At 58.3% G+C, this 27,060-nt stretch overlaps 1 protein-coding gene across 7 annotated transcripts in view; it reads right to left on the reverse strand.

The window, feature by feature from the left end:
• The window catches only part of GRIP2 (glutamate receptor interacting protein 2), an 84,578-nt gene that overhangs the window by 16,862 nt on the left and 40,656 nt on the right, over positions 1-27,060 (reverse strand). For 5 of the 7 annotated variants that reach the window (XR_012499813.1, XM_074344262.1, XM_074344259.1 and 2 more), the window contains exons 2-13: positions 10,913-10,993; positions 10,523-10,658; positions 9,580-9,725; positions 8,836-8,922; positions 8,289-8,364; positions 7,243-7,388; positions 6,282-6,429; positions 6,005-6,174; positions 3,922-4,047; positions 3,445-3,594; positions 910-1,096; positions 321-466 (exon numbers count right to left, since the gene is read on the reverse strand). Coding sequence is in view for 6 of the 7 variants with exons in the window: in XM_074344262.1 (XP_074200363.1) it covers positions 321-466; positions 910-1,096; positions 3,445-3,594; positions 3,922-4,047; positions 6,005-6,174; positions 6,282-6,429; positions 7,243-7,388; positions 8,289-8,364; positions 8,836-8,922; positions 9,580-9,725; positions 10,523-10,658; positions 10,913-10,993 (1,599 nt within the window). In the remaining variant the exon portion in view is untranslated. Of the gene's footprint in view, positions 1-320; positions 467-909; positions 1,097-3,444; positions 3,595-3,921; positions 4,048-6,004; positions 6,175-6,281; positions 6,430-7,242; positions 7,389-8,288; positions 8,365-8,835; positions 8,923-9,579; positions 9,726-10,522; positions 10,659-10,912; positions 10,994-18,692; positions 18,829-27,060 lie in introns of those variants that run through there. The other 2 variants (XM_074344261.1, XM_074344263.1) reach the window with 2 other exon arrangements.

A 27,060-nucleotide genomic window follows, 5' to 3' on the forward strand; every position in this document is an offset into this window, starting at 1 on the left:
TTTCACAGTGAGGGGAGCTGAGGGTAGGGGAGGAAGAGTCCCGTCCAAAGTACACATAGTGTCCAAATCACAGAACCAGAATTCTAACAGAGTCATTGTTTGGGTCTTTGCACAAGCTCTGCCACCCACCCCCTAGCTCCTGTTCCATTGCAAAAATCTCTCATCAACACTCACACTGGTGTGTGCAATTCCTTCCTCCCCGGCCAGTGCCGTCTTCCCCACCATTAGTGCTTGGGGACACCCCGCAAATGCGACGGGAGGGGGAGAGGGGGAGGAGCATTTGCAGGAGGCACGAGGAGAGAGCTTGGGGCATCACTCACCGGCCACGTCGAACTCCACCTCCAGCACCACCTTGTGCGCCAGCGCCGCGTCCCGCAGCAGCTGGTTGGCCTCCTCCATCGTCCCGTCCTCGGTGGCGATGCCGTTGATGGACAGGACACGGTCCCCCACCTGCAGCAGCCCACACCTGAACCCGGGGCGGCCCGGCAGAGAGAAGAGGCCCCGTTGGGAGATGGGAACATGGCGCAGGAGCTGGGCCAGGCCCAAACCTTGGCCCCACCTCCTGGGCTGGGTTGTAACGCTCAGCGCCACCCTGGGCCAGGTGTAAATGCTCAGGCAAATTACCACAGGCCTCTGGCTGGACCTCAGTTTCTCTGTCCAGTGGGAATGATGCCATGCCTCATGAGATGTATATAGAGGACTCTGACTTCAGACAGACAGGGGTTCCAGTTCTGGGTCACTCGTGAGCTGTGTTACCCTGAGCAAGTGAGTCAGCTTCTCTGAGCCTCAGATTCCTCACCCGCCAAATGGGGCCAGTGATGGGGAGTGGTGCGATGGTTAATGAGAAAGAACTGTGCAGCCAGGCTTGGTGTGTGACTGGGGGCCAGTGGGGAGGAGCAGCAGGCTCACCTCTCAGCCGGGCTGTCGGGCTCGATGAAGCGCACGAGGGGTGGGGAGGACAGGGTCTCGGTGGCGAAGATGCCGCCCTGCAGCTGGAGGCCGAAGCCGCTGAGGGGGTCTCCACAGAGCACGACCTCTGTGGTCTCCGTGTGCACGATCTGGCCGCCGGGCCCCACCGTGCTGGAGGACAGCGATACTGCGGGGCAGGCAGGCACAGCGCTCAGGGGCACGGTCCCAGTGAGGCCTTCCTGCCAGAGCCCACCCACCCTCGTCAGAGGGACAGGTGAGCGGGAGGCCTGACCGCCCTGGGGCTGGGCCAAGTCACGGCCCATTCCGAGCCTTGGTCTCCTCATCTGAACAGTGGGATCATCAGTCCTACGTGCTGGAGCTGTGGCAAGGAGTAAGGAAGACAGCTCCTGGGACTCTCATGTTGCAAAACGGGGGCTCTGAGGGTCAGTGATATGATGGCATTAATGTGGCATTCTGTTACAGTTTCTTTTATTATTATACCATACAGATATCACATTATATTACATTACTGTTAGGTATGGTAGTATATGTTATGCTATTTTTGGTAATGGCTTTATTGAGATACAATTCAGCGACCACAGTATTCACCCCCCTAGAGTTCGAAAACCAATTCACTGGTTTTTAATATATTGGATATTTAGTATAGTCAAGTTGTACAACCATCACCTCAAATCAATTTTAGAATATTTTCAGAAACCCTTTTTCCTTTAGTTAATCACCCAAATCCTCCCATATCTTCCAGCCCATGGCAACCACAAATGTACTTTCTGTGTCTAGAGATTTGCCTGTTTTGGACATTTCATATCAATGGAATAAAATAATATGTGGTCTTTTGTGTCTGGCTTCTTTCACTTAGCATGATGTTTTCCGGGTTCATTCACGCTGTAGCACAGATCTAACCTTCCTTCCTTTTCAAGGCAAATATCCCATTGTATGATGATACTGCATTTTTTTAATCCACTCATCATTTGATGGACACATAGGCTGTTTCTATCTTTTGGATATTACAAGTAACACTGTATGAACATTTGTATATATGTTTTCGGGTGAAGATGACACGTTTTCATTTCTCTTGGGCATATACTTAAGGAGTGGAATTTCTGGATAGTGTGGTAACTGTTTAACTATTTGATATGTTATTTAATATATTTTGTTTTATATTCCACATATATAATACATTCGTATTATTAATATGGATATTGGGTATCATTTATTAAGCAAAATTTATTGTATTTCATTCTACTATTAATGGTAGTATTGTGTCTTTATATATTATTGATTTATACTATATTTTATATTACATATTATTTATACTATATTTTATATTACATATTACAAAATGTGTAACATTTTATTATTGGGTATATTGAGTTATATTCATTATTTACATTCCTAATGATAAGAATGGTACCTGGAACATTGGAGGTGTTCAAAAATTTTTGTTTAACTAATTAATTAACTGAAATCATTAAGGAAGGAGACAAGTAAGGGGTTCAGGGTCTCCAGCTTATGGAGATAAGCTTCTGCCTGTGAAAAACACTTCTGAATCTTTTCACTGACACATCCCCAGCTTCAGTGGGTGACAAAGGTGGTTGGTAAAGGTGTATCTTATCTATCATCTGACCCTGAATTGTTTCCCTTTTCACCTTGGCTGCCAGGAAGCTCATAACCATCTTTAGCTCCCTTCATGTGCCAGATGATTTATATTTCTCTTTCCTTTCCCAGTTCAATCTCAAATGGCCCAGCCTGACCTTCCATTATTCCTGGGGGCCTCTGCAACTCACATGGAAGGAAGCTAGGAGCAACCTCTACATCAACAAAGACTTTTCCCAGAAAAGACTTCAGAATTCTGGGTATTCTCATGATTTTTGCTACTTCCACATGCCTCCTGCATGATCATTCCACGACTATTTGTCTTTATGTTTATTCATTAAAAAAAACACTTAAATATCTCATTTCAAAAGAAACTATATAGAGTAATCTTAAAGAGAAATGTTTACAAGCAAAAGTCAAGTAGAAATATATATCTAGTAAAACTGAAAATTACTACACTCTGGATGGCTAGTCTCAGGCCTGTGTGTCTCTGTCTTAAGAGAAAATTAACAAATGTCAGAGAAGTGATAAAGACAAAGTAACACCACACTCAGACTTTCCCCTTGAATGGACCAGAGGCTGAATGAGACAAAAATGAAATGGAGTTACTGTGAGAACTTGATGCAAATCTGAAAAGGCATCCTTTCCTCAAGACACTTTGCCACCACCTGCTGGAAATTTTTCAAAATAAAATATAAGACAAAGTGTACAAAGTAACTGTCACCCTTCAGGTGTGCCCTTGTGCAGTGCACAACCTGCCCAACCATCCATGGCAGCCTGGTGTACTACACATGCTACTTAATGCTTCTCCCCGACACATAGCCCCTGCAGGGCCCTGCCCAAAATGCTCCACACCCTTTGGCAATTCTCTCTCTCAGGTATACAGGCAGCCCAGAGGGGAGGGAAGAGACCATGGCTTACATGAGCTCTTGTGTTCCCGTCTTCGCTGCCTCCTCCGCCCCATTGTGGTCCGGGGGCTCATAGGCTGGGATCCACGAGGAAGGGTGCTGGGGTTGGTGCAGGGAAAGGCGTGGTTCATGGTCGGCGAGGAAAAGGGAGATGAGGACAAGGCTAGGGAGATGAGAGCACAGCCCCGTGAGCCCCAGCAGGGCCCTCCACGCTGCCACAGGGAGACACAGGGGTGCCTTTGCCCCTCCACCACGCTCGCTGTGTGACTTCAGGCAAGTCTCTCCCCCTCTGGGCCTCAAAGCCTACAGGGTTTCCAAAGACCTGGTGAAACCCAGCCGCCAGGCCAGGGCCCATCTCATCCCTAAGGTGTGTGCAAGGTGCTGCTGCAGGGCCCCCTGACTTCTCTGGGGCTTGGTTCCCTTCCCTACAGGACAGGCTCACGCCCCTCCCTAGGAAATGGGGAGAGTGACAGCAGGGAGGGCACTTTACATCGGCTCTGGTCCTGGCCAGCAGGGGTGGCCCAGGTGGGCGTCCTGCAGTGGCCAGGCCGGGGGCTGTGGCAAGAGGGCACGCAGGGGTCCCAGCGATGCGGCCGCTCGCTCCTCTGCACCTTCACTGCAGCAGAGGAAGAGGAGAGAGAAGAGAGAAGCCGGGCGTGAGGGGCGGAGCGGGTCTGCATCGCCACACCCCGGGAGGCTGAGCTCCTGTCACCACCGCGAGGAGAGGCAGGGAAAGTGGGAACAGGACATCCTGAGTTTCCCGAGCCAGGCTAGGCATCCGAGATTCCCTCACGGGCCCCGGACGCCACTGTGCGCCGGGCACTGTGCTCGGGGCTCAGCCCCACAGCATCCCGAGAGGCAGGGACACGGAGGGAAAGCGGGCTTAGGCCGAGGCCGACGGCTGGGAGGGGTCATGGAGCAGGATCCAAACCAGGCTGACTGGCTCTGAGCCCAAGACCTGGCCAGGCAGCTTGGAGGAGTGCAGTTTGCAGACGGTGTCCCGCCGCAGCTCCCTTGGGATCTGTCACTACACTGTAGCCCTGGAAGCCTTGGCCGGCAGTGACGGAGCAGGGACTGGACCCTCTACCAGATCCTGCCTCCCGACCTCCCCCACCTGCTCCTCCAAACTGGCTGCCTTGTGACACCCACTCCTGACTGCCCTGGGTCCTGTTCTGCTTCCTCCTTCCTCTGGGACTTTGGGGGGTCCAGCCTCGTGCGATGTGTTCTTGGCTAGATGAGTGAGGCCCTGGTAATCTCAGCCCACGGATTCTGCTTCCCTGTGCGGAGCCCCCACCCCCACCCGGGGGCTGGGCTGACTCTGGGGGTCCAGTCCCGGCTCCATCACTGGCCAGCTGGAGAGCGGGACCTGTCACTTAGCCCCTCTGTGCATCATCTGTAATATAGGACAAAGACAGTGTCTACTTCCTAGCGTAACAGGGAGGAGCAGAATGAGCTAATACGTGTGACGTGCTCAGAGCAGGGCCTGGCACTTAGCAGAGGCTCATTCAGTGAGAGCCAGAGGACCGTCAGCAGCTGTGTGCCCTTGGAAGGCACTGCACTGCTCGGAGCCTCAGCGCCTCTGTAACATGGGATAATCAACCTCGTAGACTTGTCCCGGGAGTGACCAGGTGACCCATGGGAGCCCCAGCACCACAGCAGGTGCGCAGTAATGGGGGGAGGACAGATGATGCAGCTTCAAGCCCCAGAGCCCCTGCTGTGGCTTGTCGGGGCCTCTCCAGATCCTGGCAGAGACTGCAGAGATGGGCCCTCCCCCAGGCCGGTCCCCCCACATCTGATCTGGGCAATTATTTTTCTCTTGGGAGTATCAGGCGTGCAAAGGGCGGCGGTGGGGAGGGCAGACTCCATCCTTGCCCCCCGCACTGTGCCCTAGGGCTGGAATTCACAGCCTGACCAGCCTGACCAAGCCCTGTGCACTCAGGTCCTCACTCCTATTTACAGGTGAGGCAACTAAGGCTCAGGGAGGCTGAAGCATCTGCCAGCTGCTGGGGACAAAGCTGGGCATGAACTCAAAGCCCAGGGTTTGGTTGCTGGAGGCACTTCCTTGCCCTGAGCAGGACACTACCTCCCCATGACCACCCTCCACCCCAGCTCTGCCGTCTGGAACCCCAGACCATCTGCTCCCTCAGGTTTTAGAACTGCTGGCTGCTCCAGGCTGGGAGTCCCTGGGAGCCTCCCTGACTGCCTGGTTGCCTCCTCTGGATCTGCCAAGGGCCCTGAGCAGAGCCCAGGATCCAAACTCTGAGTAGCACAGAGCAGAGAAGGACTGTCCCCTCCCTTGTTCTAGCCTTTATATTTCTATTAATACAACCAGTGATGGGACTAGCTTTGGGGGCATCCAGACCAGCAAACTGTCAATACAAACACCCACGTTGTTTCTCTGCCCCATCTCTCCACCTTTACTGGGGCACTTACTTGGGGCTTCCCTGTAGGAATGGACACTGTTTATCAGTAAGTTTTAGCCTGCTCAGAGCTTTAGTCCTGGGCCTCTGGGACTTATGCACCTCTCTCCATAAGCTAGAGTTTGGGCCCTGAGGTTTGTTAAGGGGACCTACCTGCTTCTGAGGGCTTCAGGGGCCGCTGGCTTTGGGGCGCAGGCAAGATCTCCAGACGCACTTTCTCCGACACACTGGCCAGGAGCTTGGTGGCCTCAAGCAGCGAGCAGTGTTCCGTGCTGGTGCCATCGATGGACAGGATGTGGTCTCCGGCATGCAGGGCCCCACTCCTGGCCGGGATGGGGAGCAGAGGGGGAGGCTGATCTGGCCAGATGGAGCTCTGGGTGGCCTCACCCCTGCACCCCGACATCGTGGCGGCCCCCAGCATGAGCCTCACCTGTCCACCACGCTGGCTGGCTTGATGCGGTCGATGGTGATGACCGGCTTGTTCCGGTGGGAGCTGGTGGTGAGTGAGATCCCCAGGGCCGACCCTGGCGTCTTGGTTATTTCCACTATCAAGGGCCCCGACGCGTTGGCCACCGTGTCTGGTACAGGGAAGGAAAGAGTCTGAAATGCAAATATTGGGCACCTTCCTCCATTTCAATTCAACGCTCTCTGCAGGGAGGGATCACTGCACACACTTTGCAGACAAGAAAACGGAGGTGTGTGGGGGTAAAGGCCTCGTCCAAGTTCACACAGCCCCTCGGCAGCAAGGGGCCGGGCGGCGGGATTTCAGGCCTGAGGGGCCGTGGGCCCCGGCTGGCGGGACGACGCTGACTTGCTCACGTTTGCTGAGTGTGTGCTGGCGCTGAGCCGTAGCTTCCACTACGAGCCTCCCCGTCTCCAAATGACACCCCATTCACCCACCCAGTGGCTGGAAAACAAAACCTGGCTCCGTCTGCTCTCGCCAGCCCGCACCCCCGCCCCCAAGCCCAAACATCAGCAAATCAGGCCCACTGGACCCCCATCACGTTTCCTGACTCCTTCTACGCCCTCCCCAGCCGCCATCACCTTTCTGTCGCCCGGACGGCGGCAGGTGGGAGGGCACCCCAGCCTTCCCCGTCTCGCTCCCTGATTTTTTTCACACACTGATCATCACCTGAGACTCTCTTTGACTTATTTTCTTCATTGCCCACCTTTCCCCACCAGGGTGTCAGGTCCACGAGAGTGGAGACCTCCTCTGTGCTGTTCTTGGGTGGACCCCAGCGCCTCAAACAATGCCTGGCAGAGTATTTATTACCCAGAGAGGCTCAGAGAGGCTGTGACGGGCCCAAGTCACACAGCCTTTGCAGTGATGAGGATCTGTACCCGCACTACCCCCTCCCTCCATCCCTGGGCCTCTCGTGCCCCCAGCTCACCTGGGATGGCCACGTCGTACTCCACCTGGAAGAGTGCCTCGTGGCTGCACTGCCGCAGGGTGGCCAGGGCAGCGGCGTGGCTGGCCCCACGCAGCGAGGTCCCATCAACGCTGAGCAGCCTGTCACCCACCTTCAAAGAGCCCTCCCTGCAGGGAAGGGCCCGGTCAGCCTGCCCAGCCCAGCGCAAGCTCTGGGCTAGCCCTGCTGGCCAGGGCGGGCAGTCTGGAGGCTTCATGCAGCTGGCACAGAGGTCCCATCCCAGGGCCCCACCCTGGTTCTCAGCAGCGGTTCTGGCCTGGTGACAAAGGCGCCTGGGAAGGAATTCCGCTGGGCCCTGGGGGAGGGGCCTGAGTGGGGCTCACCTCGGTTTGGGTCACATCCCGGTTCTGGAATGCCTGCCCCAACAGGTGGCCAAAGCTATTCTGGGAGGTTCTATGAATAGCTCGTTGCAGGCCTGGCCCAGGGACGGGTTTAGATTCCCGACAAGGCCGTTCCAGGCTTCTCTTAAAATGGCCAGGAATCTCCCGCTGGGGAGGCCAGGGGTCAGGAGTTGGGAACTGGGCGTGTTCCTCCCATACATTCTCTCCTCCTGGTGCTTCTGAGCAGGGCCCAGGCAGGGCCAGGCTGGCAGCACAGCCAGGACTGGGCAGGCCACATCACAGAGGGCCGTGGTGATGCCGGTCACCAGGTCCCTAAATCTCTCACAGCAGCTCTTAGGGGCTGCACTATTGGACCCATTCCACAGGCAGGAAAATTGATGCCAGGGAAGGGGCAATATGACACCAAAGCTCGCTCCCCACCCCCCACCTTGTCCCCTGAGACAGCAGAATCTTGCAGAAGATAGAGCTTGGGATCTCTGTCATCTGGGATTCAGTGCTGGCTCCACCAATAATTCCCTGAGCGACTCTGGGTAGGGGTGTCCCCTCTCTGGCCCTCAATTTGCTCATCTGGAGACTGCGTATGACGTCCACCCAGCCTTCTGCACCGGGGAGCTGGGGGAGGGCAGTGCAGGAAGAGGCTGGTGGGTCCCTCCGGCTCAGGCTCACCTGTCGGCAGGGCCGCCGGGCCGCACGTAGGTCAGGACGAGCGGGCGGGACTTGTGCCCGTCTTCGTGGGCACCTCCTGGACAGGATTCGACAAGAGGCAGTAACCATCTACCCACTCCACCCCGGTGCCCAGAGGCCCTGACCCAGACCCTAAGCAGGCTCCCTTAATTAACCCAGTCCTTGCTTTGCACAGTCCCCGCCATGAGACCCCAGCTGTGAATCCCACCCAGAGCTGGGACAAAACGCAGGGAACAGGACCAAGTCCTCCGTTAACCCCCTTGCTTCTCTTCCTGGGATCTCATCCTGTTTCCCTTTTGCTCTGCCTGATAGGCAGCCCCAAGCATCATTTTCCAGTACAACTTTTTCCTCTCATTCCCCTTAATCACACACATTTTGCTGCTTGGCAGATTTTGCCGTCTAGTACTTGATTTAATGATCCTGGGTTTGTTAAAGTCAGAAGGAAGACATGTAAGATATATCCATCTTCACACCTAGAAATGGCATAGCCTTCCCATCCGTTGACCCCAAAGGGGACTCTCACACTGACCTCTGAGGACAAAGCCAAAGCTGTTGCCCTCCTTGTACAGGGAGACATCCACTGTCTTTGAAACGATCCCTGGGTTGTTCTCAGGGGCTGGGGAGAAATACAGGACTTCTTGAGTCCCTCAGTCACACCGCCAAGCCGACAGGTGTCCCCAGAGCTCGTTCCAGGAGAGCTGAGTGACAGGAAGGGTAACCCCACCCCCATTTTACAGGTGGGACAAGTGAGGCTTAGAGGCATTTTCTCCCTCAAACCCACTTAGCCCACCACTTAGAGAGGGGGAGGGCCTGCCCATGCTCCCACAGAGACACCGCAGAACTCAGGCTTGAGTCCGTGGCTCGCAGGTTCAGGCCAGACCTGAATTCCAGATAGTTACTCCAATTTCAGGACTTTAGACCAATTTTGAAAATTCAGAGCTGGCCTAAACCCTGCGTCTCTGTACTCAGTGCAGCATGGTAGGGCAGGGAACAATTCTTCAGCCACATAAACCTTCCCCACTAAAGGGAAAGCATCTGGAAACTAAATACGCGAGAGAACGATGGGTTATAAACAGGGCCCTGCCACCTCCTGGTGACAGCGTACTGCAGTTGTAGACAAAGCCCCAGGTGTGGCCTGGGTGTCTGTGGCAGGTCTCCAGGTCCCACCCACCCCAGCTGGCACGATCCCCACCACCCAGGTGCCGGCGAGGAGGCAGCTGTGTCCACCCACGACCGAGGCAGCGGAGAAAGTTCCCTGTCCAAGGGCACCCACCGGGCGGGGGCAGCTCATACTCCACCTCCAGCACCACGCGCTCGCCCACATTCTTGAGCAGAGTGATGATCTCATCGTGGCGGAGCCTGGTCAAGTGGATTCCGTTCACAGACCGAATGTAGTCGCCCACATTCAGCAGGTCACTCCTGGAACAAGGAGGCCGAAGCACGCAGATGGTAACAGGAGCCGGCATTCACATCCCCCCTCCCACTGAATCCTCAAGATCTGGACCCCATTTTACAGATGGGAAAGCTGAGGCTCAAAGGAGTCACATCGTCCAAGGTCGCATAGCGAGTGACTAGGAGAGTGCGGATTCTAACCCAGGCCTGGCCTTTCCCCCTGGACGATGGTCTGTCCACTTTCCCTCTGGTGGGGCTGTCACCCTCACAGTCATAGCTCTGACCAGCCCCAGACAGCCCGCAGAGTGGACAGATCATCATCCCTTTGCTGTTCCTTAATATTCTTTCTGAGTCCAGAGAGGCAGCGGTGGAGAGGCTAACCCCTAGGTTTCACAGAACTCACGGTCCAGAGGAGCCGCAGGGGTAAAATAATGGGAAAGGGCCAGGCCCTGGGGGCAGAAGTGGCACGAGGGCTGTGCTGGCAGAGAAGAGCGGCTGACTGGCCTGGGTCCTGAGGGCTTCCCGGAGGCAGTGTGGAGGCATGAATAGGAGTCTGCCAGGAGGATGCTGTAGGGAACGGGCCTTCTGGGCAGAGGGAACTGCATATGCAAAGGCCTGGAGGGCTGGGGGAGTGTGGGGCACTGTGTACTAGGGAAGAAACAGCCACGGCCTGGAATCAGCCTCCACCGAGGCCTTCCCTCCACAGACACCCAGCCCTTAGGTGCTCCTGGCAACAGCTGCCTGATTGCTTTGCCGAAGCCCCTGGTACATTTTCCACTGGCCCCCGGCCCCCGCCCACTGCCCCCAGCAAGCCCACTTCTCACCTGGCTGCGAGCCCCCCGGGTCTCAGGTTGGAGACCCGGGGCTTCCCGTCCTTGTCCGTGCCACCCGAGATGGTCAGGCCCAGCGTGCTGCCTTCCTTCTTGGTCAGCTCCACCGTGGTGACCCCTCGGAACTCCTCTGCCAATAGATTGGGGGTGAGCGGGCAGCGTGGGGCAACTCTGGGCCCCTAGCTCCAGGGCAAGTGAGGTCAGTACTTGGTAAGCAGCACACTTGGCTGCATTAGGTGGGGTGAGATCCTCTCCTTTTTTCAGAGGCAGATCAGAGAGGGTAAGCGACTAGTCTAAGGTCACAGAGTGAGTTAGCGGCAGGGCCGACGGCATCTGCCCCCGACCCAGAGCTCCAGGACACAGCAAGAGGAAGGAGCGTCTCACCTGGAATGCTCTGCCGGCGGCAAGCCAGGGCCACGTCGGCCCCTCCCACGTCCTTGCCTGCTTTGGAGTAAGGCCCATCGTCTGCAGGCGAGAAAGAGAGGAAAGGCCCTGCGTCTCACTGTCACTTCCGTCGGGCGAACCCCTTCTGCCTCAGGGATCTTCCGCTTTGTGGATGTGGCGCGAGGGCTTCCTGCCTGCCACCGCCTCCACCTGGGTCTCTGCTGCGGGGTTCGCTGGCTTCCCCTCCCAAGGGCAGCTCTGCTCTTGAGGGTGAATGCTACCCCGTGGAGCCGCTTCGCGGCCATTCTGTGGTTAACCATCTCTACAGCTGTCAGCCACTTACAGAGAAGGAAGATGAGGCTCAGAGAGGGACAACTCGTGCCCACGGTCACACAGCAGCCTCTGCAAGGAGCCAGGACCGGACCCCAGGACCCTCGGCTCAGGCCACCCCAGGCCCCAGGCTCCCTTGACCACGTTCTTTTTCCCACATTCCTTCTCCAAGCCCTTTCTCAGCACTGGACTGAGATGGGTAAGTTCAACCAGCAAACACTCCAGCTGGCCGGCTCTTCCATGCAGCCTCCAGGGGCCACCCCCTGGCACCTGTACACCCCACAGGCTTCTGTTGCTCCCCCAGGCCCCCTAAGTCTGCACATGCCCCACCAGCCCCTGAAGAACAGCCCTCCTCTGCCCGCCCTCCTACCCCGCTTCAGCTCGGCCCAGCCCAGGGCTCAGAGCGTGGTCAGGCCTGAGCGCTGACCCTGGCTCAGCCGTTCACCAGCTGTGGGAAGGCCACTCCCTTCCTGAGGCCCCTGGTCACTCCAAGGCCTAACTCACAGGACCGTCCCCTCCTTGCTCCTCAGAGGAGGGTCAGAGAGCAGGGCTGGAGGGGATGCAGCCCCGGCAGCAGGAAGCAACCTCTTATCTCATCCCAGCCACCTCCTCTTCACAAAAGGGTTAGGGAGGGGATCAGGTTAGGGCTCAGCCAGGGGTGGGGTCAACTGGACCAAGCTCAGGGCTCAGCCAGAACCAGGAACGGGGTTCAGTCTATGGATGGTTTCTCCACCTCGGCACTAAGGACATTTTTTCTGGATAATCCCACGAGTGGGGGACTCTCTTCCGCATTGTGCGAGGCTTAGTAGCCTCCCTGCCTCCAACCACTAGATGCCAAGAGCACCCTGCCCCATCATGACACCCCAAAATGACTCTAGAAACTGCCGCGAGCTCCCCAGGGGAGCAGTACTGTCCCCCTCTACCCCCAGCGAAATCACTGCTCTGGGGACAGGGGCGGGCTCAGGCTGGGTCCGGTCGGTTCGGCCTGGGGTCAGGGCTGTAGCTCAGCCCAGGTCTGAGGAAGCCTGAGAACCTTCGTCGAGAAGGAGTTTCCAGGGGCAGAACCTCACGTTCGTGGGATAAAGCCATGGAGAGGCTGCTCCTCCAGGCCAGGGCTAGGCTCCCTGTGCTTGTCAGGAGGTGGCAAACAGCAAATCGAACAGCGTGTAAGCCTGGAGTCATTTCCGGGGCCCCTGGAGCTGGCCCCCAGCAGCTGTGCTCACCCCCCACCCCCCAGGCCCTGCGTTCACACCCGCCATGGCGGATTCAGGCAACACCCCATTAAGTATAATGAGTCCTATTACGGTTCCCTGATTCCCACTTCATTTAGATTCAACAAAACGGTCCTGAGCTAACAAAGCTAAGACCGGGTTCTTCTATCCACTGTGTGACAGCAAACATCTCTGGTATTTCATGTGGGCAATTCGGGAATTAAAGTCTGTCTTCATCCCCTGCACGTGAGATTCTACCCCCGGAAACTCCTCTCCTGGGCTGTCCGGGGAGACCAGAGATGAGCTTGCTGGCTCCAGGTTAGGGGTCGGGATGGATCAAGGTTGCCAAATTTGGAGCCATAGGATCCCAAAGCATGGAGTGGACCAGCAGTGGGTTAAAGCTGGCTCCTGAAGCAGGGGGTGCAGGATGCATTTCCTGGGGTGTCTCTGCCCTTCCCTCATCTCAGTATTCAGACTCTGCTCCAGTGGACAGCACAATGCCGTCACTGGGCTGTGACGGCACGCCTGGGACAGCAAGGTGTGTCGGTCTGCTCGTCTCAGTGCTGAGTGGCCCCAACTCCCTTCCTCCTACAATTTTTTGCTGGCTTGGAGCTCAGCTGTCCGGCAGTCCTGACACTGTGAGGCAAACCAAGGCTCATACAACTGTGTGCCAACAAAGAGTCAGTGGGCAATGAGTGAGGACTTGAGAGACCCCTCCCTAGGGAAGGGGTCTATTTCTCCATCTATAAAATGGGGGTGTCTCCCCCCATCACTGGCTCTAGTCAGATCAAGCTTGAGAGTTTGAGGAAATTATTTTATTTATAGCAAACCCTCTAAGGGTTCAGACCCCAGTCCGCCTCCCTCAGAGAACATGCCCACTCTCTCTCTTTTTTGTTCTGGGACCTGGTAATTACATGCTTAGAGATGAAGGCTTTTCAAAAACATCTTTCCCACCAATTTTCAGCTGGAAACGTGCATAAAAAACAGAGATATTTTTATCCGAGTGTTTTTTTTCCTGTCTCCTCCTTCCAGCAATGGGCAATTATGAGCTCTTGCCTTCAGTCAATCTGTCCTGTAAGGACTTGCTTCAGGGGGAGATTCATTTCCGCAGAGATGCCAGCCCATCGGGCAAATGCGGGCTGGGCAAGGCTGGGGAGCCAGAGGGAAAGGCCTTGCGGGGCACAGAAGTGCACACCTGGTCCCCGGCCCGGCTCCGCTGCAGCCTGGGTGGGTGGGTGGGTTTCTTTTTTATTTTATTTCTCTTGAAAGCGTTGCTAACTTGCCTTCATTATCTCTGTTTCTCTGGGGCCCCGGGAAGCTATTGAGCTTTGACAAAGGGAAAAGGGAGTCAGCCCCTGGCCAGGCCGCCTCTGCCAGGGTCCCGCCTGAGCTGGAGAGGGGAAGGGCAGGGCAGGGCTGTAGACTCGGCAGGCAGGCGGGCGTGACGGCCGCCTGGCTCTCTGGGCCTCCGTTCAGCTTCTGAGATGGAGCCACCGACAAAATCAAAGCCCAGAAGCGCAACTTGGGCTGAACAGGAAATGACCAAGTGACAGTGAGCCACCAGCAGGGCCAGCCCAGCCCAGGTGTCGAGGGGGAGAAGGGGCCCCATCATCCCGGGTAGAACCCTCCTCCGGCCGCACATCGTGGCCCACTGCTGCTGGCTGCTGCAGCTCTCCACCAGGCCATCGGGCCGTCCCGCCGGGCCCGCCTCACCTCCGCAGGTACTGCTGGCCCGATGGGAGGGGAAGGGTGGACTCTGGAGTTAGGCCCACTCAAGATTCCGATTCCACATCTGCTGCTGACCAGCTAAGGGATCTGGGACAAGCCAGCCCTCCCCTCCAAGTCTAGTGCCCCTCTTCGAGGGTTGTGGGGAGCAATCAGTGAGGTTAGGCAGTGCCCAGAAACCACGGCACACGAAGTTCTCTCGCTGGCCCTAAGTTTTGTCCTAATTAATGATGGTGATGACTCCGGTTGAGCGAGTGCCGGGTCTTGTGCTACGTGCTTCACAAGCTGTGTCTCATTTAATCCTCAGCCTTTGCTGAAGTGGGATGATGATTATTTCCACTTTACAGACGGGGAAGCTGAGGCACAGAGGGGTGACGTGACTGCTCACCATGAGGAGCAGGGCAAGGATTTGACCCAGGCTGTATTCTGAAAACTTTAAAATTATCACCACTTTCTCCTCATGATACGTTTATGTGGTGGGTTCCATCATCATCTCCACGTTACAGACGAGGAAACTGAGGCACAGAGAGGTTAAGGCAACTGCCTAGGGTCACAGAGCGCCCAAGTGGCAGAGCTGTGGACCCCGCCTGCATCCTCCTCCCGCCTCATGACAGTCCTCGGGGATCTCAGGGGTAATGCCCGTGGCCCTCCTGGCAGCAGCCCCGGCTCCTTCGGGCACTCCTGACGGACTGAACGAATTCCCCTCTGGCCATCACGGGCTGGACGGGGCAGAGGGCTGGATGGAGCTGCACGGAGGCTGACCTTGGAGTAACAGTCCCAGCTCCGCAGCTGACAGGCCCCCCCAGGAGCCAGCCTCGGCTACCGAGAGAGGCGTGCAGCGGTGGGTTCGGCCGTGGGCGACTCATGCTCGGTTCAATGCATGTTTTTAAGGAAAACAAGAAGAAACATATCAATAGATTTAAAGAGCAGATGCCTGCTTCACTTGCTGCCATGGGATTTTAAAAAAGGATCTGAGAAAGGAGCCCAGGTGTTGGGCCCACCCTGTGCCAGTCCTGCTCCAAGCACTGGACAGACACTGACACACTGAACTTCAGGGGGCAACAGGAGGGGGGCTCCCTGACTAACCCATTCTATAGATGAGGAGACTAGAGCCCAGAGAGGCCATTCAATGGGGGAGCTGCGGAGGACGGACTGGAATCGGTCTTCCTAGTACCCAGCAGACCACATCTTTAACCCTCAACTCTGCTTTGTCCCTCCAAACACGAGGGCAGCAGACCCCAAGCCAGGGGCGACCGGGAAGACAGTGTGGGGCCCGAGGAGGCCCGTGTTAGGGTTCAGGCACCCACAGGCTGGGCACCACCCAGAGTTTGCCAGCCCTGCAATCCCACCTCCACGAGGTGTGTGGAGCCCCTGGCACTGGGCCCTGAGGCCACGATCAGGCTGACACCCTCCTCTGGGGGGCCACGATGGCTCCAGTCACGTGGGATGGGGTGCAGGCTCCAGCCGGGCCGTGGCCTTCCGCCTTCTGGGTCTGCGCTCTCCCACCTCATTCTGAAATCCGCAATGCAGAGGAGCATGTGCCCTAAACTGGTCTTTGCTGGAGCAGCGAAGACTCAATTCGCCCCATGAGAATAAAAGTAGAAGTTGTCCCCACAACTGACAGTCCCTCGGCCTCCCGGACCTCATCTCCTAATACTGTCCCCTGGGCCCGGTCCTCTCCAGTGCACTGGTCCCCTCGCCGTCCCACACACCAGACTCAAGCTCACCCCAGGGCTTTGCACTGGCAGTTCCCTCTGCACAGAATCCTCCTCCCCAGGCATCTACAAAACCCCCTTCCTCACCTCCTCCAGGAACTCATGGAAACGTCACCTTCTCGGGGACGCCTTCTCCAGTCGGCCTGTTTGAACTTGCACCCGCGCCCCCAACACTTCCTTCCCTGACAGACTTAACTTTCTTTTTTTTAACTTAGTGATCTTACTTACTGCCTGCCCCTGCCCGCTATGATGTCGGCCCTGGAGGGCTGGGTTTTTGTCTGTTGGTTCACTGCTGTGTCCAGCACGGAGAGTCTGGCACATAGTAAACACTTGGTAAATCATTTGAAATTCAATCCCCATTTACAGATTAGGAGACTGGGGATCAAAGAGGTGAAATGAGTTGTTCAAGGTCGTACAATCAGGAAGAGGCAGAGCCGGGTACAAACCCAGGCCTCCCTGGGTCTGGAGGCCATGGCCTCTACGGTCTGGAGCCTGGGGTTCCTCCCACGGCCACCACCCCTACTGAGGAACAGGAGGTCAGGCCTGCCCAAAGGTGTAGGTGGCTGGAGTGAGGGCCCCTCAGAGGAGTGGGCGGCCCAGGCCATGGCAGAGGGACCCTCCCATCCACCCCAACACGCACGCACCCTGCCTGAGCCTTCCCAGGCCCTGGGAACAAAGATCACTTTGTGGCCGGGAGTCAAAGGAGAGTGGACATTGTAGGGGTGTGGGAGTTGGGGAGTTTCCTGCCCAAATCTGCATTCAAGCCTACTGGGCGCCCCAGACCGGGCCACACCCCTTCCTGTAGGGGCTCAGGGTTAGGGGCGTGAACAACACAGCAGGGCCAGGGGATGGGTCTGAGAAAGGACTCAGGCAGGCAGAGTCCATGGGGAGGAGGAAGGGCAGTCCCACAGTCCTCAAGCCCAAGCCCGGCTCCCCCTGGGGAGCACCGCGCATGGCCGGGTTCTCAGGACCTCAGCCTGCTCTGCAAAATGTGGAGGGTGCATGGAGTGGCCATCCTTGTCCCCGTGCTCTGGGGGAGGCCACATGCCCAGAAGCCCAGTGGGTGGTCATGTGTGGACATGTGATCCAAGCTGGGCCAATGAGCACTGGCCCTGGGATGTTTGCTGGAACTACTGGAAACAGGTTCTCTATTTCCTTAGGGAGGATTGATCTGGCTGGCCTGAAGGTCAAAAGTATTAGGGCCCCCCTGGGCACCTCAAGGAGAGGAGTGTGACTGGAAATAAAGCTTGCTGAAAGAGGAGCAGAGACCTGGAGTCCTAACCGTGTTAACTGAGCACCTGGATCCCACTGTGCCTGAAGCTCCATCTTTGGACTTAAAAAAAAAAAAGCCTCAGCACTGATGCCAACTGAGGCAGGTGTGATCATGAGGCTCTGTGACCTGGGGAGCAGACTAGGGTGGGGGCTACAATGGTGAGGGCGATGGTCAAGGAAGTCATCAGACAGAGAAAAAGCCGGGGAGATTATGAAGGGCCCTGAATGCCAGGATAAGAAGCTGTGATCAAGTCTGAGTTTTAGCAAACTCCCTCCTGTGACAACACAGGGAGCGAGCGTGAAGGCTGGGAGGCCAGAGAGGAGACTGGGCCAAAGGTCCAGACAGGCGATGCTGAGGCCCGACCCTGAGGGGAGGCCACAGACCCAGAATGGGGAAACAGCAACCTGGCGGTGCCCCTGTGAGGTCTCCAGGGCACAGCTGCCCTTGTGGCTCTGACCACTGCAGGGCGAGGGGACCCCACTCCCGGGGCCTGATGTCAAGAGGACAGATGCACCCAGGCCAGGAGAGGGCAGAGGCGGACCCATGGGGTCAAATCCCAGCTTTGCTACTTCTGGCCTACACCTCTGTGACTCAGTTTTCCTAACTGTAAAATGGGGAGAATAATAGTAATGAGCACACGGTGTTGTGAGGATTGAATAAGAAAATGCAGAATTCAGAGCAGGGCCTGGCACAGAGTAAGATCTCAACAGCCTCCAGTTACTAATATTATCTGGGGGCCCGGGAGTGAATGACCCTGCCTCTGTCCCCTGTCACGGGCAGGGAGGTGGGAGCCTAACCTCACGGGCCCTCGGAAGCAGGGTGCTAATCCCAGCTCTGCCACTGTGGGTCTTGGGCAGCCACCGTCCCCTCTGAGCCTCAGTTTCCCCATCTGTCCACTGGGACCATGGTCCCTACCCTTGGAGCTGTTGTGAGAAGATAACATCAGATGTGTGTTGAACATGGGAAGGATGACCTGGTCTCGGCAGAGCCCCTCCCAGGGTCCCAGGCCCAGGCCCATGCAGGAATGTGGCAGCTGAGTGACACCTGTTCCCCACCACGTTCCCAGAGCCTGGGGCTCATGGAACAGACACCACCCGCCAGGCCAGGGCTTCTGCCTCCTGCCATGAGCCCCAAGCAGGAGCTCCCCCCACAGCACCCTGGCTCGGGGCTGGCTCCCACAGCTCACGCAGGGCAGGACGCGCCTCCCGGAGGCACACCTGAGACGTGAGCGCTGCCCTCTGCAACTCCGCCTGCCTGCTGCCCGGGGCCAAGCCCTGCGGGACGGCCCAGCGGGCCCATCTCCAGCACAGGACAACAGGACAGCAGGACAGCAGCCAGGGTCAGACAGACAGCCCTCTCACCTGCCCACCAGCCAGGGGTCCCACCCTTGCTCTCCCTCCGGGCTCTGGGTGTCTGGGGAGTGGCAGTCCCAGCCATCACCATCCCAGTCCCCTCTCTAGGCGGCAGTTCCAGAGGGATCTGGGGGTTCAGCCCCATCACTCTGCCTACTGGTCCCCATCACTCACCTGCCTCTCCAGGGGTCTCCCGGCTGAGCCCACACAGCATGTCTGCTATTGTCTCCCGGGTGCCACCGACTCCTAGGGAGCCACGCTGCTCGGCGCCTCCCTCGCCCTCCCCAGGGAGGGGCTGTGGGAGGGGAGCTCACAGCTCCCACTGGCTGGGCACGAGTCCACCCACTGCAGCGGGCGGCTCTCTGCTTAAAGGGGACACGGCCGTTGTCATGGCCGACTCCTGGATGGGGTACAATGCCCCCTCCCCAAGCCTGAGTCTGGGTTGGGGGTCTTTGAAGATGGCGTGCCTGAGGCCTCCCCCGGCGCCCCCAGGGGCAGGCAGACCCCTGGCGCCAGTTCTGCCCCTAACTTGCCCTGAGACTTTGGTAAGTGATTGTGCCCTGCCAGGCCTCAGTTTTTCCATCTGGAAAAGGGGAGCAGTGCCTTCCATACTCTTTTTTTTTTCAAGTAGCGTAATTCAACAGAATCTTGCCCAGAATCCCAGGACATAAGCCAGACAAAGTTCACCCGATGGACCATGCCAAGGCATGCCTGCTGGTCTCAGTTTAGAAACCCTTGCACTCGGAGCCCCCAGGGGCCCTTCCACTGACGTTCCAGCGACCTCTCCCAGGCCTCAGTTTCCTGGTCTGTCAGGCGGGGCTGGGGGAAGGTCAGCCAGCAGCCTGTGGCACGGAGCACCCCCAGCTTTGGGGAAAGACAGAGCAAGCCTGGCAGATGATCTGCATGTCCTGGCTTGACAGGCAGGGGCAGCTGGTCACAACTCCAGCCCTAGCTGGGCCTCAGCCCGGCCCACTCCTGGATCCCCCCACGCCCGTTCAGGATGACCCGGGCGATGCTGGTGGACAGTCAGGGCCCTCCTCCAGCCCTCCGCTGCTCCTGCTCTCCATCCCCCCAACGTGTTTCGGCACCGACTGAGGGCCAGACACTGCACAGGTGCTGGGGAGAAGGGTGGGCGACAGTGACACGGGGCGTCAAGCCTGCACCACTAGCTACACGCTGCATCCTACTGAATGCAGCAGAGACAGACAAAGTCCCAGCCCCCATGGAACTCTCAGATGTGTGGGGACAAGCGGGGCTCCACTTCACCTGTGCCCTGCAGCGAATGGAGGGGTACAGCTCCGCGGTTAGGGACCGGGGCTTCTGGTTCCCTCCCAGCAGGGATGCACATCATGGAACCCAGCCCACAATTCCCGGGCTGCCCATCCCAGCTCCTGCCAGCCTAACACTGTTGGCACTTGCAGAACAACCCAGGCTCTAAATCTGGGGTGAGGCCCCTTGTACCCCTATACCCACAGGTCATGTTCCTCCCCTGTTGCCCACTTCCCAGGGTGCCTTCTTCTTTGGGTGACTTCAGGTATGTCCCAGGGGGTAGGGCCCCTCGGGTCAGCAGTGAGGCCAAAGGTCAAAAAGAGACGCCGAGGTCTCAGCCATGGGAGGGACGGTGAGCACTGGGTCAGAGAGGGGGGACCTGAACTGGGAGGCGTTTCCTGGGAGGCAGGACAGGGGGTGCAGGCTCTCTGTGTGGGCCACAACGGTGCCCACAACGGTCACGATAAGATTCTTGTTGAAGACCCCGACCACCTCGGGGCAGTCCCAGCTCCACACCAGGCAGGAAGGGACAGGGCCCTTCTCAGCCTGCGAATTGCTCTGCACAGACCCTCCCCCTCTTCCCCCTATCTGCAGCCCCTTCGAGGAGGAGGGCTGTGCAGCGCACAGGTCTTTGCAGTTACATCCACCCCCTCTCGTAAGAAAATATTTGCTCTCCGTACAGACGCATTTAAATGAGAGATTAAGATTGATGGTCGGAAACCTTGCTGTGTTTCTGTCTCTCCCGCTGCTCCTCTGGAATTTACTTTTGGGGGCGAGAAGCTCCTGGAAAGGTCAAGCCGTGGGTTCTGGGAGAGCTTCCATGTGGCGTTTCCCTGAGCGCCTACTGTGCCAGGCACTGGGACTGGGACACCAGGAGGCAGGTGGCGGCCAGCATCTTCCCGCCCTCCGTCCCTGTCAGCCCACCAAGCACATCTTCATTTCATCTTTTCCAAGAGTAGGTTTGGAAGCAACTGTTGATCCGTTTTGGAACAAGCTAGGGTTTAAGTAAATGTTTGGCACAGAGAGGTTAACTAAGTCGCCCAAGGTCATTCAGCTGTAAGAGTGGAGCCAGGTTCACACCCAAGGGGTCTGTTCTTAAAGGCACTGCCATGCACCTCTCAGGATTTCAGGGGCTTGTAAAGGGGTCTGGGCGTGCAGAGGAGGGGCAATTAGCTCTGACAGGGGTCCACTGGAGAGGTGTTTTTGAGCCTGACCGAAGGATGGGAAGGAAGGTGCCAGGAAGGGAAAAGCCACTCACTGTCCACGAACACAATCCCCTGTGATAAGTGAGGGAGAGACCAGGCAGGAGATGCAGATGGAGCCAGGCCACGGTGAGGGGTGCTCCTAAGGTCTCACTCCTCCAAGTGTGGCCTGAGGACCAGCAGACCAGCACTGCCAGCGGCACCTGGAGCACCTCAGCAATGCAGAATCTTGGCCCGACCTGGGCCTGCTGAGCCAGAACCTGCATTGCCCAGCTCCCCAGGGGATGCATATGAAGTTTAAAAAGCACTCTGTTACAAGTTTGCCTTTCATCCTACAGGAAACGGGAGCCACAGATGGTTGTAGAGCAAGGGTGTGAGAGGCTCTGCAAGGACCTCAGACATGGAGCAGCTCCAAGGGAGAAGGGAGGAGGGCCTGGGAGCTGCAAGCAGGTGAAGCTGCAGCTGGGCCCTGCCCCAAGACGACCCCACTCGTCCAACGCGGCCAGACTCTGGGGAGTCAGAGAAGGGGGACAGACTGCTGGGCCCGCTCCGTAGCTATAAGCCAGGCCTGCCAGGGGCCTGGGCCACCAGCGGCTCTTGGTCACAGAGTTTGAATCTTTCATATTTCCAACACTATAAATGACCCGTGCTGGGGCCTGGGGAGCCAGGTGGCAGGGCCACTGAGCTGGCCAGCAGCTTCTCCATGGCTAGGAGAGGCAGTGACACCTCCATATCCTCAGGTTTTGTATGACAATTGGAAGATGCTGTGTGACCTGGGCATGTGTCCAAACCTCTCTGGGCCTCAGCTTCCTCAGCCATACAGTGGGACTAAAAAAAGCACCAACCCCGTCCTACGGTTGAGGAGCCCGCATACTGAATCAGGAAGCATTTATCCATCCACTTTCCTGCCCAGAGTCCCTCACCAGCTCCTTGGATGGACACAGGCCACAGAGGCGGGACTTCAAGGTGGCCGAGCACACAGATCAGATGCACCCAGTTCAAACCCCAGCTCTGTCAGCCACAAGCCATGTGATTCCAGGCAAGTCACTTCCGTCAGAGCCTCTGTTTCCCCACCTAGGCTTGAGGGCAGAGGCCTTGGGAGGTCTGCCCAGCACATGCTCTTTCCTACCAAGGCCAGGTTTGCAGGCCCTTCTCAGAGTCCCTTAACGGGGAACCACTGGCACCCCTGTGGGGCCGTGCTCTGCTGGGCAGCTGTCCTCCCACTGCAGGACCCCAGCGTCCCGGGCCCCAGCCCACCCAGGCGAAGTGACCCCCACAATTGGGAACCGACCCCAAGCTGCATAGATGGGAAAACCGAGACCCAGAGAGGGCGGTCTCTGAGGCTCCCCCAGAGCGGAGTGGGGCCTGGACCCCGGCCTCTGTCCTTCCTCTGAGGCCCCAGGGCTGGTCCGTCATAACCACAGCGGAGGGAGCCGTGTCCTGATCTGCCGGGGCCTGAGAGACAGCCGGAAATGAAGTCTGGGTGGGAAGGAGGCAGAGATGGCGATTCGAGGACGAGAGATAAACCCTTTATTGCTGTTCATCTGCGTCTCCCTCCCTCTCTCCCTCCCTCCTCACACCACCCCGGGGGCCAGGCCAGGACAATCGCTCCCCTCTCCTCGCTCCCCTCTCCTGTCTCCAGACATTTCCATAAGGTGGGCTTTATCGTCCCCATTTTACAGACGGGGACACAGACCCAGCCATGATGCCACCTGCCACAGGTGAGGGCCGCAAGGTGACCCCCTCTCAGGGGATACCACCTGGCTGTGGCCCCTACTCTGCCACGTTGCCCCACACCCCCAGCCCTACTGCCCGTCACCTGACGGTGGCACAAGCCAGGCAGAGCTTCAGGGGTAATGCCACCCCACGGCTGCACGTGGGTGCAGACACCTGCTCACAGCGCCTTCCCCGAAGCCCCCCTCCAGCCCTGGGGGGCAGGGGGCAGGCAAGGCCGCAAGGTCCCCGTGGCTGCGAGGGCAAAGCACCGCAGGTGGCGTGCGGCGACCAGGGAAGAGCAGGCTCGGGAGCGGAGAGGAACCACAGCTGACGGTGCTTCACGCAGAAACTGTGCCAGGCTGCGTTCTCAGCATCTCCCATGTCTCCTCATTTCCTCCCCATTGCATCCCCACTCCACAGGTGAGGAATCAGAGGCCCAGAGAGGGGAAGCTACTGGCTCTTAGTCACACAGAGCATGAGGGGTGAGCCGGGATTTAAACCCAGGCCCTGCTGATGCCACCGACACAAACACCGCACCCACAGCCCCCCGAGAAATGCAACTCACACAGGTACAGGAAGAAAGGGGGACTGTGGCGGGGGTCCCCCGAGCTGCTGCTCCTGGGGCGTCTCCCTAAATCCTCTGACTAGGGAGGGCCAAGCGGCAGGAGAGCCAGAGGCCAATTTTCTCTGTGTCTCAGGCCAGTCCCTTCCTGCCTGAGCCTCAGTGTCCCTTTGGATGACAACACACCAGCAGTGCGAGTTTGGGGACCTACCGGGGGAGAGGTCAGAAGCATGGAGTCAGGACCCAGCTCGATACAGAACAGGAAAAAAAGGGAAAGGAACACGACGGTGAACAGGCTGTGCACCAAGCGCAAAGGAGACGGCCTCAAGTTCACGCAGAGCCCCCCCCTCCCCCGCTCAGTCGTAAGCAAAGGCGTGAAGGGGAGGCGACGCTCTCCCACTTGACCCTTGAGGACGGTGGACGTTAGAAATGCAGGTGGGACCAGGTGCTGTGCGTGGGGGGGGGAGTGGAGAGGCAGGACACTGCTGGGGGCGGTAAACTGAGGCCACAGAGAGACCCCGCACCCTCCCTCGTGGGAGTTACCCCAGGGTGATCCCCCACGGGTCCCCAAGGGGTGAGAATGGAAATGTCGCTGGTGAAGTTGACCTGGGTCTCCCTCCCGGAGGAGGGGACAGGGAACACAATGGCCGCACCCGTGGAGGATGACATGGTTTAGAAAATAGTGTCAAGTTAAAGGGAAAAAGGGAGGGAGGAAGAGGAAGGGGGAGGGAGGGGGGACAGAGTGGGGAAGAAAGGAGGCAGGGAGAGAGGGTGGGAAGGGGAATGTGCCCTCCCTGTAACATCATTTATACAAATAAAAAACATACAGGAAGCACTTCAATGAGCTGCAAGGGCACGTACACCTGTAAAGACCTAGATCACAGAGGGATGGGTTCGAGGCAGGAAACTGGGAGTGGGGACAAGGCATGAAGGAGAAGCAAGAGAAAACAGCGCCAGAGCAGGTGCCGGGCCAGCCCGGCAGCGTGTGCTGGGAACTGAGGGGTTTAGCTCGACCCCGGAGCCTGGGATTAAAAATAAAAAATAAACAGGTGCCTCAAATGGCATGTTAAGAAGCTAGAGCTCTCTCCTGAGGATACCGGGGAGCCATGGAAGAGTTTAGAGGGAGGGAGGGATGAGATCAGTCAAGTGCCTTAAAAAACGAACTGACCTGGGTGTGGAGTGCGCCCCTGGGTGGGGTGGGGGCCTCAGCCGCCCTCCCTCCCATGGGGGCCACTCTGACTCTGCCCACCCACCCTCTTGCTACCTGAGCAAAACCTGAAAATGAACGAGCAGGCTGTCAGGGCTCAGAGCCACCCTGCGCCCTCATCTCAGGGAGTCAAGGACGCCACGGCAGTGCCCTCCCTGGCGCCCACCCACGTCCAGCCCTGGAGAGCCCCCTGGGCTGGGAGTCAGGGAGACCTGGCCTGGAGGTCCAGCTACTGCTCACAGGACCGACTCCGGGCCGAGAACACGACACGCGACCAAGACCATCAAGGCCTCTTGCGGAAGGGACGGCACTCAAAGAGGATGTGCTAGGAGCCCAAGCATAACAAAGTGGGCCGAAGAGTCAGGGCCCCTCCGGGAGGAGTCAGGGAAGGCTGCCTGGTGGAGGCGGTGTCTGAGGGACACAGGAACCAAACCCTCAAAGATGAGTGCAGAAGGGCATTCCAGGCAGAGGGGCCGCCTGGGCAAAGGGTGGGAGGCCGAAGGTGCACAGGATGGTAGGGAGAGGCACCAGCCCACGTGGCTAGGGTCACAGGCCCCCCAGAGAGCAAGTGGGCTGGACGGGCAAGTGGGGGTGGGTCCTGACGAAGCCCTGCTTCAGGGAGAGAATCACTGAATGGGGCAGCCCAGGACTGTGGCCGCCACATGGCTGGCATTTAAGGAAGGGCGAGCTCTCCCCCTCAGTGAGATGCTGGTCGGGGACACACAGGAGGTCTGGGCAGCCAGCCACTCGACCCAGCAGACAGGAGCAGGGCTGGACCCTGAGGACAGCGACGCCCCCTTGCGGCTGGTGGGGGCTGAGGCCTTGGGAAGGGCGGGCATACCCCTCAGCATCCGAGGGGAGCGGGAGACCGGCCTCGGCCCCTGGACCCCCACCATCCGCCCCCAGGTCAAGCACTACCCTGTTCTCCCACTCTACTGCGCACAGTGTCCCATGGAGCCTTTCAAGGGCCCTTGGAAGTGGGCGCTGCTGCTCCTGATTTCCAGAGGAGAAAGCGGAGCCCCGAGTGGGGAAGGGACTCGGCCGAGGCCCCGGCTAGGACGGGCCGAGGGCCGGGCCGCCAGAACCGGCGCTCCCTCCACGGGCCCTTTACACGGGCTCTTCCTTCTGCCTGGAGGCCCCCCCCCTCCCGCCTCCATCCTTAGAGAACAAGCAGTGAGGGCCTGCGGCAGGGCCCGCCGGCGGGCACGTGGGACAGCGCTGCCGGGCTGGGGTGGGCCCTGGCAGAGGCCACTTCTTTGAGGACAAGGCTTGACCCCGAGATTTCAGGGCCAGCGCCTGCTACCTGACAGCTGAGGCACCCTGAGTTCCACGGCCGCCTGAGCGGCATTTAGGAAGAAACCTTGGGAGGCACCAACTGGTGTCCAAAATCGACCACCCTCCTCTGCCGCCCCCGCTCCCTCGGTCCCCAGCACCCTGAGCCGATTCCCCTCTGAGCCTCTGCACTCTCAGTCCCCCAGGAATGCGCCAATCCCTCCTTCGGCCTGACCGAATCCTGCAAGCCCCCAGGGCTGTCCCATGTCACATCCTGGGGGGCCCTCCGGCTGGTGGGTGCCCCCTCTGGGTCCACAAGCCCTTGGGCGTCCCTCAGTCCCATTGTCAGCTCACATCCTCCTCTTCCTTGCCCATCCACCCCCAAGTAGGCCCAACACCCACCCGAGTGGTGATGGACATTCCAGTCTGCCCCTCCCACCCGGCCAGCACCCCTCCTCCAGCAGCAGCCTGGGAGGGGCCCTGGGTTTGGGTCCTGTCTCTCCACCTCTGACTGGCTAGGTGGCCTGGAGCAAAACCGGCCTCAACTTCCCAGGTGCAAAAGGAGGGACCTGTGTGGGCTGAGGCAGGAGTGGGGCCTGGGTGTCTGGGGGCTGTTTCAGTTCTGACCTCTCCAGCCTGGGGCCCCCTCTTCCATCCCTTGCTTGGGTTCCAAATGACCCCAGCTGTTTCCAAACTTCAAACAAACATTCCTCGATGGACTATTCTGCAAATGGGGCACTGAGACACAATGAGGGGCAGGGACCATCCCCAAGGTCACCTGCGGGAACCCCAGCTGCCCCAGTTGTGTGGCTGTAAGAGGTTGCTGGGTAGGTGCCACCTCCTTGCCCTCCCACCTGCCCACACATCTGCTTATGAGTCACCATCTCCTCGGCCAAGACAGCGAAACGTGGGGGCTGGAGAGACAAGGTCAGCCCAAGGAGAGTGAGTGGGCGGATGGGGGAGGAGGTGAGGAGGCTTCAGCCCAGGGAGCGCAGCTGGGGGCCCAGGATGGAAACAGGCCAGGAGGGGCAGGGAACTGCTCCAGGCCCACAGAGAGTGCGGCCAGCCAGCCTCGGGCTCCTGTCCGATGCACGTTCTCTCTGCCCCATCAGGCAGTCTCCCCAGGGAGGGAGAAGGGCCGGCAGCCCTCATAATTATCTGGGCAATTAAGACAGGCAGATGGTCCGGCGGGACGGAACATTCAAGTGACAAAGGGAGACAGTGCTGGGACGTTAGCTGACAAGATCAGCTCTGGTCCTGATGGGTGACACGGGCAGCAAACGTGCTGTGAGTTCATCCCAAGTGCGAGCCCTG

The sequence above is a fragment of the Camelus bactrianus genome, chromosome 17, assembly GCF_048773025.1.
Source record: "Camelus bactrianus isolate YW-2024 breed Bactrian camel chromosome 17, ASM4877302v1, whole genome shotgun sequence".
Classification (NCBI taxonomy): domain Eukaryota; kingdom Metazoa; phylum Chordata; class Mammalia; order Artiodactyla; family Camelidae; genus Camelus; species Camelus bactrianus.